At 35.1% G+C, this 11,701-nt stretch overlaps 1 protein-coding gene across 1 annotated transcript; it reads left to right on the forward strand.

Moving 5' to 3' along the window:
- The first annotated feature begins 10,499 nt into the window (after positions 1 to 10,499).
- On the forward strand, positions 10,500 to 11,159 carry LOC140861569 (uncharacterized). Its single transcript, XM_073264591.1, has 2 exons — positions 10,500 to 10,718; positions 10,770 to 11,159. Exons 1-2 carry the CDS (start codon positions 10,500 to 10,502, stop codon positions 11,157 to 11,159), a joined length of 609 nt encoding a protein of 202 aa, XP_073120692.1.
- Positions 11,160 to 11,701: the final 542 nt, after the last annotated feature.

Genomic DNA, 11,701 nt, shown 5'->3' on the forward strand with positions numbered 1-11,701 from the left:
ATGACTTTCTTATTTAGTTTTAAGTGTGAGGGAGTTGTGGTTTCTAGCGGAATTTTTTTTGGATAAGAATCGAGTGAGTTATAAGCTTTACGGACGAACCGCTGTAAATGTCTTAAGCGCTAAATTATGGTTTAGTTTTCCATCCTTGGTTTGCTCCCTAAATCACCATCCAGATCATCCATATTTGAGTCTTTTGCATGATTATTGATTCATATTTACGAGTACACCTATTCTTCATATGCATGCTACGTCCCTGAATCAAGAATGAAAGGAAAATATTTTTTTATGAATAAAGTGAGATGATTGTGACTATAGAAAAGTATGAGTTTGGATGGGCTGGGAGACGTTCTGGCTTTCCTTACCAAATTTATGGGTTTGGACGGGTTGGGAGAAATCTTGGATTCCCTTACCATGTTTGGGTTTGGACGGGCTGGGAGAAATCTTGGCTTCCCTTACCAAGTATGGGCAAGATGGGCTGGGAGAAATCCTGACTTCCTTGCGGCATAGTGCACTGCAGCCATGATCATAATCGAAATCACAGAGTCACAATTCAAGGATCTAAGTTAAAAATATTTATGACTATGTTTCAGTACAGTTTATGCAGATACATTGATTATGTTAGACTTAGCCATGCATATGTTATATTCATGATCTCTCATTCTTTTTAGAAGTCTATTTTTGTTTAAAGTAAGGGCACAAAACAAAAGTATTTTTAGTACAAGCTATTTTTAATCTTGCGTGTGCATTTATGTATATAGTACTCGTTATTTTCCCCATATTCTTGCTGGGCCCCTAGGCTCACTACATCTACTTGGTGCAGGTGAGATTTTTTTATGAGATCGAGGGGCATGATTATCGAGCGGACTGTAATGCGGGCACGACACATCCCTCTGACCTATGACAGTTTTCCGCAATAGTAGTTCAAATTTTAATGCTTTAAAGTCTATTATTTTATTGATTGGATTAATGTAAATGTAAGGATTTATTGTAAGTTATTGGGTTTGTAATTATCAAATTATTTAACCTTTGGTTGTTTGTATGTCGAATCTTTTTCTTAGGTTTCCGTTCCTTTCTCGGTTTATCTTGTTTAGTGTTGTTGGTTGTGATTTTAAATTTGTTGTCTGTGACAGGTGGGTTGTTATATAAATAGATAGGTCATGCCGAAATTTTTTGAAAATTCCATGTTTTTTTTAATTATTATTTAGTAGAGGTAAGGGTCGTTTCCGTTGGTATCAAATCATGGTTCTGGTTTGGGTTGTGCCTACTGCCGATTGCAAAAAACTCGAGAAATCTCGCCTCAAAGTCTGTAAGTTTTAATGAATTTTATATGGTAGTCGTAATTGATTTATTACTTTAAATGTTTTGATGTCACCTTCTTTTTAAAATATTTTTAAAACTGGATGTTTAATTTAATTATGTGTGTAGTTTAGTTTTTATTTTTGTTTAAAACTTCTTTTATAATTTAAAGTGTATTATTTGACTGTTTATTTTTGTAGCATGCGGTTCCATGTTAAACGGAGTTGGTGTAATAATATTCCTTCCAGTTTTGGATAGTACGTGGATGTTGTTTGAGTTATTAGGTAGTGTTAATAATTTTATGAGATTGTAGGAGCTTGATGGAAAATATTAAACTTGTGCATTAGGAGATATTAGTCGTTGTGTCCTTGTTGTCATTTATTCTCTTATGGATAGAATTTAGTGTTGATTTTATTTTGAGACCGTTTTTTTTTCCTGATTATTGACTTGTGTGGACTTCTCTCGACTAAAGTCACACCGATTGCTCTTAGTTATGCTTTGCTTGTTTGAGCATGATTTAATTACTCACGGATGAATGATTACGAGATTTGGATTTTGTTGGCTCATGTTCATTATTCATGGAGCCTCCTTTATTATACATTCACCCCTAGAATTGAATTATGAGTGAGTTGTTTTCACTTATCTAGATTTTTATTTTCAGCTCGTTTGTTTTTAATGCTTGCATTATTTCATTTTACAATAAGCAATATTACTTGTATGTCTGTTTCCTTTCATGATTCATCATGATGAGGATTTGGGTGGATCATAATTTCAATTATTATTTCAAATTCTTGTGTAGAGAATTGGCTCGTAGCCGTTTAGTAAGTGTTTAGACTATTGAAATTTAGTATTAGTACTAAATAAATCCTAAGTTATCGTTGTGTTCTGAGGAATGACGACTATCAATTATATCTGGTTCTAGCGAGTAGATTTCTAGTTAGTGAGTTAGTGGAATAAGTTGTTTTAATTTTAAATAGGATTGTTAAGAGTAAACAGATGATTTTGGTAAGCTGAATGGGTGAATAGTTGCGAGATAGGAAATAGAGTTTTCCCTAGAGACTTTTGGGTACTTTACATTAACATTCTAAGATTTTGTGAATGTCAACCAGTAAAGCTATTGCACCAACTATGGGTACAAAAGACGAATAGAATATTTAGGAAGTTCCTGAATACGCTGAAGATTTTTTTACCGGTAAAATGCTAAGGTACTTGAGGAACAATGAGAAAGCATTTTCAATCGAATTACAAACTCTTCAAGGTGCCTAATTGGGTACTAAGTTCTTGAAATATGAATTCAGGTTGTACATATAATAATTTAGGAATTTTTGGATTTTCCAAACTTGCTATCAAGTTGAACTAGAGATTTGTGATATGTCTTCAGGTGATATGTTAGAATTATTTGGTACTTAGAGACCGTCTAATCCAATAAATGGATAATAACTCATGGTATATTTTTACTTGAGGTGTAAATTGTGGATTTCTTAGTCGTTGCGTAAGGGGTTGAACATAAGCCCAGGACCATTAAGTGTAGCACTACTAATAAGTGGCATACCTTTAGAATTTCAAAATGGATATGTTAGAATTATTTGGTACTTAGAGACCGTCTAATCCAATAAATGGATAATAACTCATGGTATATTTTTACTTGAGGTGTAAATTGTGGATTTCTTAGTCGTTGCGTAAGGGGTTGAACATAAGCCCAGGACCATTAAGTGTAGCACTACTAATAAGTGGCATACCTTTAGAATTTCAAAATGGATATTAAGTTGTTCTTGAAGGTATCATTGTTCCGTAATATTACCGATTTGGGAATATAATGAAATTTACTCGTTTTGTCGGTTCTTATGCGATTGTCGAGGAGATAGGTAATTTGCTTTATATGTTGAGATGGCGCAGAGTTGTTAGGAACGCATGATGGGTTTCATGTGTCGTTGTTGTGGAAGTACGAGTTAGAATCATCTCGTATCTAAAGGTCTAACGAGGTAGAATTGTATAATACCTTAACAATCCTATTTAGAAAAGATCAGTGTTAGTTGCTAAGTATTTTGTGAACTTGTGAATTTCTTTAGAGCTCGAGTTGTATATTATATGAGTTAAGTTTAGCTGGTGATTAGACATTAAACATAGTTTCGTTGTTAGGAAGCTTTTAAGTTAGAAGTAAGGTCGACATAAATTATTTATTGGTTTTACGGATATTTATTGATTTAAGTTACGATCCAGGATTTAAGGTTATCAAACTAAGGCAGACATCAGATATTTTAGGAGTTTAGGGGGCGAATTAAAACTTTTAAAGTCACATGGTAAACATTGATTAAAAATTTCTCTTGGGCTACAATCATTTGGGGATAAATATGAATTTGAAAATTTATTTTGCAATAAGAGTTAGTCAGATCTTTGATTATATAGATATCAATAAACATCAGAGTGCGAATCGAAAGCTGATTTGGGCCAACTCATGTAGGTGCAAAGTTAGAAAATTTAGTGTTGATCTGGTCTAAGGTATTCGAACCTAGTTAGTAAGTCTTGAATTTTTAGGACGAAATTCCATTTAAGGGGGAAGGAATTGTGATGCCTAAAGTCCAATCTACTAAATCGCATGCATTAATTTAATAAATATTAGGATTTTTATTTTTAAGTTTAATTGATTTAAATTCTTAATCTGAATTATGTGCTATTAAATTTTTTTATTATTTATTAAAATAATTTTTATTGTATTAACTATTTAATTAATGTTTTTAATTGTTTAAGTTTATTTGTCTAAATGATTTTTTATTGTGCAATTTAATTGTTTTAATATTTTAAAGGTTTAAGTTTGCATAATTAAATGATTTTAATTAATTGTTTAGTTTATTCTTTTAAATGATTTTAATTGTTTAGCTTATTTGTTTAAATATTTTCGAGTGTCCAACTTATTTATTTTTTAAATAGCCTTAATTTAGCGGTTAGTTATTTTAAATTATTTTAAATGTCTAGCTTATTTATTTAAATCCTTTTTAATTATCCAAATCATTTTAAAAGTTTTTATTCCGCTTGTGTATTTATTTAAATTTCTTTTAAACTTTAGTCTAGTTTGTTTAAATTATTTTATTTGCTCTGTTCATTGTTTAAATATTTTATTTATCGCTGCGACATCAAAATATTTAAGTATTGATTTTAATTTCTTGAATCTAGTTGCTTTAATTTCTTTAAAGTATAGTTGCTCAAATATTTTAAATTATTTAGCATTTTTTTTAAAAAAAACCCGGTAAATAAAATTTGGGCATTTAATTCTTGAAATTTCAAATTTGTGTATTTGCGGAATCAGGGCCGAACACAACTCGGCCCATTTTAAGAACTTCCTCAGCCTAGTCACGACCCACTAAGGATTTCGCCCAGCCCATTTCATCGGCCCAAAATTTATCTCCCCTTCTCCAAGCCATTCGAATAGCAGACTATTCTCCATTTTACCTGCTCCCTCATTCAATCGGCCTCACCAGATTTCTCCATTTTCATTTTTCCTTCAAACCTCGGCCCCAGCAGCTCGCTTTTCCTCTTCGGCGTGGTCTTCCCCTGAGCTCGCGGTTCAAGCTCATTTCGGCACTCTAGCTCGGTCTCGGTCACAGCTTGTTGAGCTTCCCCTTCCCTTTCTTTTCTGATTGTTTTCTGATTAAGGCAAGATTATGGTTTTCATTTGACTCCAAGTAGATTATTATGTCATGTGATTGTCCTATTGTGTGTATTTCGATTTTTCTGAAATTTTAGGGCCATTATTGCGAAATTTTCATTATATATATATATCTATATATATATAGATATATGTTGCTATGTTCATGCTTAAGGATGGCCATTATTGTTTCTTATGGTTTGTAATGTGTTGGGCAAAAGCTTGGTTGAAGTCTCCATCATGTCATTGAGTTCGAAAATTTCAGAAATGGAGCATGTGTATTTCAAAACTTTGCCCTGTTTTTGTGTGATGTTTGGATGGTGATAGGGGCTACCATGGGTGAGAATGTAGCTCACATGATAGTGCTTAGGATGGTTTGAAGTTAGATTGTAAGTTAGAGTTGAAGAACACTTCGAATTTGGGAATGGTTGGCTCAGTTTTGGGCATGGTTAAGGGCTGCCATTTTTGATCTAACTCGAGTTGTTTAGGGATGAGTTTTTAGGGATTGGGAAGAGTCTAAGTGTTGGTCACGATCCTAGTTTGTTGGCTCGGGACTTGGGATTCTTATAGCTAAGTTTTGATGGGGTATAAGAAATGGGTCTTGAGCAGAATTTTGTCTAGTGTTTGGGCTGCCCGGAAACTGATTTTTAAAGCAGGGTTAAACTCAGGTTTTGGTCAAGGGCTCGGGTTTGAAAATAGTCTAGGATGATAGGGAACCGTCTTTTCAAGCGGGAACCAATTCGGTTAAGAGTTGGTCGAGTTCTAGGCTATTGACTGTATAGGTGCAGAATTTTGGTTTAAATGAGGTTGCTGTCCGTAAAATAAATTTTTATAAAATGTTTGGATAGGAATACTACCCCGAGGATGACTTTCTTATTTAGTTTTAAGTGTGAGGGAGTTGTGTTTTCTAGCGGAATTCTTTTTGGATAAGAATCGAGTGAGTTATAAGCTTTACGGACGAACCACTCTAAATGTCTTAAGCGTTAAATTATGGTTTAGTTTTCCATCATTGGTTTGCTCCCTAAATCACTATCCAGGTCATCCATATTTGAGTCTCTTGCATGATTATTGATTCATATTTACGAGTACACCTATTCTTCATATGCATGCTAAGTTCCTGAATCAAGAATGAAAGAAAATATTTTTTTTATGAATAAAGTGAGATGATTGTGACTATAAAAAGTATGGGTTTGGACGGGATGGGAGACGTTCTGGCTTCCCTTACAAAATTTATGGGTTTGGACGGGCTGCGAGAAATCTTGGCTTCCCTTACCAAGTATGGGTTTGGACGGGCTGGGAGAAATCTTGGCTTCCCTTACCAAGTATGGGCAAGACAGGTTGGGAGAAATCTTGACTTTCTTGCGGCATAGGGCACTGCAACCATGATCATGATCGAAATCACAGAGTCACAATTCAAGGATCTAAGTTCAAAATATTTATGACTATGTTTCAGTATACATTGATTATGTTAGACTTAGCCATGCATATGTTATATTCATGTTCTCTCATTCTTTTTAGAAGTCTATTTTTGTTTAAAGTAAGGGCATAAAACAAAAGTATTTTTAGTAAAAGCTATTTTTAATCTTGCGTGTGCATGTATGTATATAGTATTCGTTATTTCCCCCATATTTTGTTGGCCCATAGGCTCACTATATCTACTAGGTGCAGGTTAGATTATTTTATGAGATCGAGGGGCATGACTATCAAGCGGACTGTAAAGCGGATACGACACATCCCTCCGACCTATGCCAGTCTTCCGCAATAGTAGTTCAAGTTTTAATGCTTTAAAATCTATTATTTTATTGATTGGATTAATGTAAATATAAGGATTTATTGTATGTTATTGGGTTCATAATTATCAAATTATTTAACCTTTAGTTGTTTGTATGTCGAATCTTTTTCTTAGTTTCCCATTCTTTTCTCGGTCTATCTTGTTTAGTGTTGTTGGTTGTGATTTTAAATTTTCTGTCTGTAACAAGTGAGTTGTTATATAAATAGATAGGTTATGTCGAAATTTTTTGAAAAATCCGTATTTTTTTAATTATTATTTGGTAGAGGTAAGGGTCGTTTCAGTAAGACTTGATGAATTTCATGTCTAAGATAGTAAAACCATTTGGTATATACTCAATAGAGTATAATTTACGTATAATCACAAGCATGACCTCGGATTTATTCACTAAGTTGATGAGGTGAATATAGGACATACATGTGCACTTTGGGTAGTAGTCACTAAAATTTTGTGGCAAATAAGAACTTAACAATAAATATTGAAAGAGCTAACTAGAGTATATATTTAAGAAACTAAGGTACACCCAAGTGTATATTGAAGTACATATGACCGATAATAAAGTACGTATCGTGGTAAAACAAGCACTTTGCAACAAAGTGAGACTTGATGAATTTAATGTCTAAGATAGTAAAACCATTTGGTATATACTCAATAGAGTATAATTTACGTATAATCACAAGCATGACCTTGGATTTATTCACTAAGTTGATGAGGTGAATATAGGACATACATGTGCACTTTGGGTAGTAGTCACTAAAATTTTGTGGCAAATAAGAACTTAGCAATAAATATTGAAAGAGCTAACTAGAATATATATTTAAGAAAATAAGGTACAACCAAGTCTATACTGAAGTACATATGACCGATAATAAAGTACATAACATGGTAAAACAAGCACATTGCAACAAAGTGAGACTTGATGAATTTCATGTCTAAGATAGTAAATCCATTTGGTATCTACTTACCACATATATGGTGCATGTTGAAAATGAAATAGTAAAACCATTTGATATCTACTTGATAGTTGTGTTTGTGTTGCTTATTTTAATGTCATTTTGTTATTGTTTTGCATTCGTTTATGTGTTTTAATTAAGTATTTTATTCGTATTGCATATTTTGTGTCTGCATGATTGGTTTCCCGGTTTTGTTGGTTAGGTTGTGCGTTTTAGCGGTTGCATGGACGAACTATGGAGCGAAGGGGAATGACAAAATTATTTTGAAGAGAAGCGCTCGATCGATCTGCGATATTTAACCGATCGAGCGGAGCATGTGAAGTTGAAAACAGTATGCTCTGGAATTTTCGGCCGATCGATCTGCAAGATTTAACCGATCGAGCGGCTCGCGGAATCTGCAAAATAGTAGGAGTACATTTTTTGGCTAGCTCGATCGATGTTAATTTTGGAAACTCTTTTATTTTGGACTCTAGCTTTTATTAGGCTTTTATTCCGTTTTTTAGACTGAATTATCAGATATTGAAGTTCTTCCTTGGCGGCTAGGTTTTGTATTACAATTTTCTCTCTAGATTTCTTCCTTTCTTTTAATTTTTCTTGAATTTTTCATGAATCGTTGTGGCTAAGTCTTAGAACTTGGTTGAGAAAGACAAGCCCTTGATTTTGTTTATTTATGAGATTTGATTTTCATGCTTTAATCCTTATTGAGTATCAATAGTTGATCTGTTTTATTTCATGCTTGTATGTGAAATTTTCGGATTGGCCATCTTAGGATTTCACTTTACAAACTATAGCTAAATTAGAATTCAAATCCGTAATTGTTTGAATCAACTAATTTGCAAAGCAACTACGTTTAATATTTTCTGCTGTTGAATTTGTTAAATCGTAAGAACAACTCTTGACTAGATTAAATACAATCGCTGGTATTTGTGTTGTCTAGATTAATCAGTTTTACTCGTTTGAATGCTACTTTAAAGTTAAATCTAGATCGCTGGAATCCGGGTTAATTTATTGGTAAGGGTTAATCTAGAACGCTGATGTCTAATTAACTAAGATTAAGGTAAAATAGGAATTTGATTTTCAATGATGAATATTTGATAGGATTGATTATTTTTAGGAATCGATGATTGAATGAATAAATATCAAGGGTGTAGTCGACCGATACCAAGACTTGTTTTTCAGTGAATTCTTCAGTTATAATTGAAAATCTTGCATGATAGTTGTTAAGAATTTAATTAAGTTGTGTTTTTAAATTTTCAGTAGTTAATTTCAACTAAAAATTCCCCTTTATTTTTTTAGAACACATTAAAATTCTCTTTCCTCGTGGGAACGATCCCTACTCACACTACTACATATTCTTGGTTATTTGATTGAGTTGGGTAATTTGGGCGTGACGCGACTTAGCGCTACCAAATTTTGGCGCCGTTGCCGGGGAATTGAGGAAAGCTAAAATTGATATTATTCAGTCTCTCCCTTATCCCACATGTGTGTGGGAAGTGTGTTCTTTTCTTGGCCATGCAGGTTTCTACAGGAGATACATTCAGGACTTTGCCAAGATCGCATCTCCCATGTGCAAACTGTTGCAAAAAGATGTTCCGTTTGAGTTTGATGAACCATGCAAAAAGTCTTTTGACAAACTCAAGGACTCATTGACATCTGCACCAATAATCCAACCGCCTGACTGGAGCAAACCATTTGAGATTATGTGTGATGCCAGCGACTATGATGTGGGCGCGGTTTTGGGCCAAAAAAATGGGAAAGCATTGCATGCTATCTACTACGCTTTGCGTATCCTGAACGATACCCAACAGAACTACTCCACCACTGAAAAGGAGCTCTTGGCTGTTGTTTTTGCATTAGAAAAATTTCGATCTTATTTACTTGGTGCTAAAATCATTGTTTTTCTGACCATGCAGCTCTTCGCTTTCTGATGGCGAAGAAGGAGGCAAGACCAAGATTAATAAGATGAATACTACTCTTGAGCGAGTTCGATGTGGAAATCAAGGACAAAAGAGGAACCGAGAATCGAGTCGCTGATCACTTGAGCCATCTAGTTCATATCGATGAGGAGCTGAGCTTGCGTGAAGAATTTCCTGATGAGCAACTGTTTTCAGCAAACACAGAATTACTCTGGTACGCCAATATTGTCAATTATTTAGTTACTAAAGGGTTTCTCTCTGAATTTTCAAAGGCGCAAAAGGACAAAGTGAGAAGTGATGCTAAGTATTTTGTGTGGGATGATCCATACTTGTGGAAACACTACGCTGATCAAGTCATACGACGATGTGTACCTGCAAGCGAGGTAATCCCTATTCTCACGTTTTGTCATTCTTATGCGTGTGGTGGCCATTTTGGAGCAAAAAGGACAACAAGAAAGGTGTTGGATTGCGGATTTTTCTGACCATCCTTATTTCGAGACGCTTACGTTTTCTGTAAGTCGTGCGCTCAATTCCAGAAGTCAGGTAATATATCCCAACGTAAGGAGATGCCCCAGCAACCAATTTTAGTTTGTGAAATCTTTGATGTTTGGGGCATCGACTTCATGAGACCTTTTCCAAGTTCATATATATCTATATCTATATATATATATATATATATATATATATATATATATATATATATATATATATTACTTGCTGTTGACTATGAGTCGAAATGGGTGAAAGCAAAGGCCACCCGTATTGATGATTCTAAAGTTGTCGCAGAGTTTATCAAGCACAATCTTTTCTCTAGGTTTGGGATTCCACGAGCCATCATCAGTGATAGAGGAACGCACTTCTGCAACCGAACTGTGGCTAGTTTGCTTAAAAAATACCATGTGATGCACATGATCTCCACTGCATACTATCCACAATCCAATGGTCAAGCTGAGGTTTCGAACAGAGAAATCAAGTCCATCCTAGAAAAGACCGTGAATCCTACAAGGAAGGACTGGAGCTTGCGCTTGGATGACGCTTTGTGGGCTTACAGAACCGCGTTCAAGATGCCAATTGGAATGTCCCCATATTGGCTGATATTTGGAAAACCATGCCATCTGCCTGTAGAATTGGAGCATAGAGCCTATTGGGCTATCAAAAACTTTAACATGCAGATGGATGAGAGTGGCAAGCATCGGAAGTTGCAGTTACAAGAATTAGAGGAGCGCAATGATGCATATGCCAGTTCAAAGATTTACAAAGACAATACAAAGGCCTTCCACGAAAAGATGATTTCTAGACGGGAATTCGAAGTCGGTCAGAAAGTTTTTCTCTATCACTCACGGCTTCGGTTATTTCCAGGTAAGTTGCGTTCACGTTGGAATGGCCCGTTTGTTGTCACTAATGTCTTTCCCCATAGTGTAGTCAAAATTCAGAGCTTGTACACATCCAAAACATTCAAGGTAAATGGTCACCGACTTAAACACTACTATGAAGGAGTCCACGTGAATGTAGGATGGGACGAGCATGATATCACTCTAGATGCTCCGCAAAATGTCGAGTGAATCGTAGCATGCAGTCGAGCTATAGACTGACTGTAAATTTAGCGCTGACTGGGAGGCAACCCAGTGTTTTTTGTTTCTTTTCCCTTGTCCTTCTTTTTATTTCCTAGCTTTTGTTTTTCGTTAAATTAGAAAAATCCAAAAATATTTTGAAATTTTTTTAGGCCCGCTCGATCGGTCAATCTTTACCGATCGAGCGGGACGTTTTTTTGCATAGGCAGTACGTTCGTATTTTTTTGCTCGCTCGATCGGTTATTCTTTACCGATCGAGCGAGACGCTCTTTTAGCAAAACAGTGAGTTGGGTTATTTTTGCTCGCTCGATCGGTCACATTTTACCGATCGAGCGAGCCCTTCTATACGCGACTTAAATCGCGATTTACTCTCTCTCTCACCCTACTTCCCCCTCTTTTCCTCTAAATCCCTAAATCCCCAAAACCCTTCATCTATATTTCTCTCATCTTCTTCATCTTAATCCGCAGGGATTCAATCGGAGGCAACACCACTAGGCTCCGCTCATCTCTTCCAGGAATCTTCTCTACCATCC

This window comes from Henckelia pumila, chromosome 4 (genome assembly GCF_033568475.1).
Source record: "Henckelia pumila isolate YLH828 chromosome 4, ASM3356847v2, whole genome shotgun sequence".
Taxonomy (NCBI): Eukaryota; Viridiplantae; Streptophyta; class Magnoliopsida; order Lamiales; family Gesneriaceae; genus Henckelia; species Henckelia pumila.

Excerpts from the sequence above, each read along its gene's own strand:
- LOC140861569 (XM_073264591.1), top strand. The coding sequence starts at position 10,500 with ATGCACATGATCTCCACTGCATACTATCCACAATCCAATGGTCAAGCT. Across the intron at positions 10,719-10,769 it reads GAAAACCATGCCATCTGCCT|ATGGATGAGAGTGGCAAGCA; the intron begins GTAGAATTGGAG and ends TTTAACATGCAG.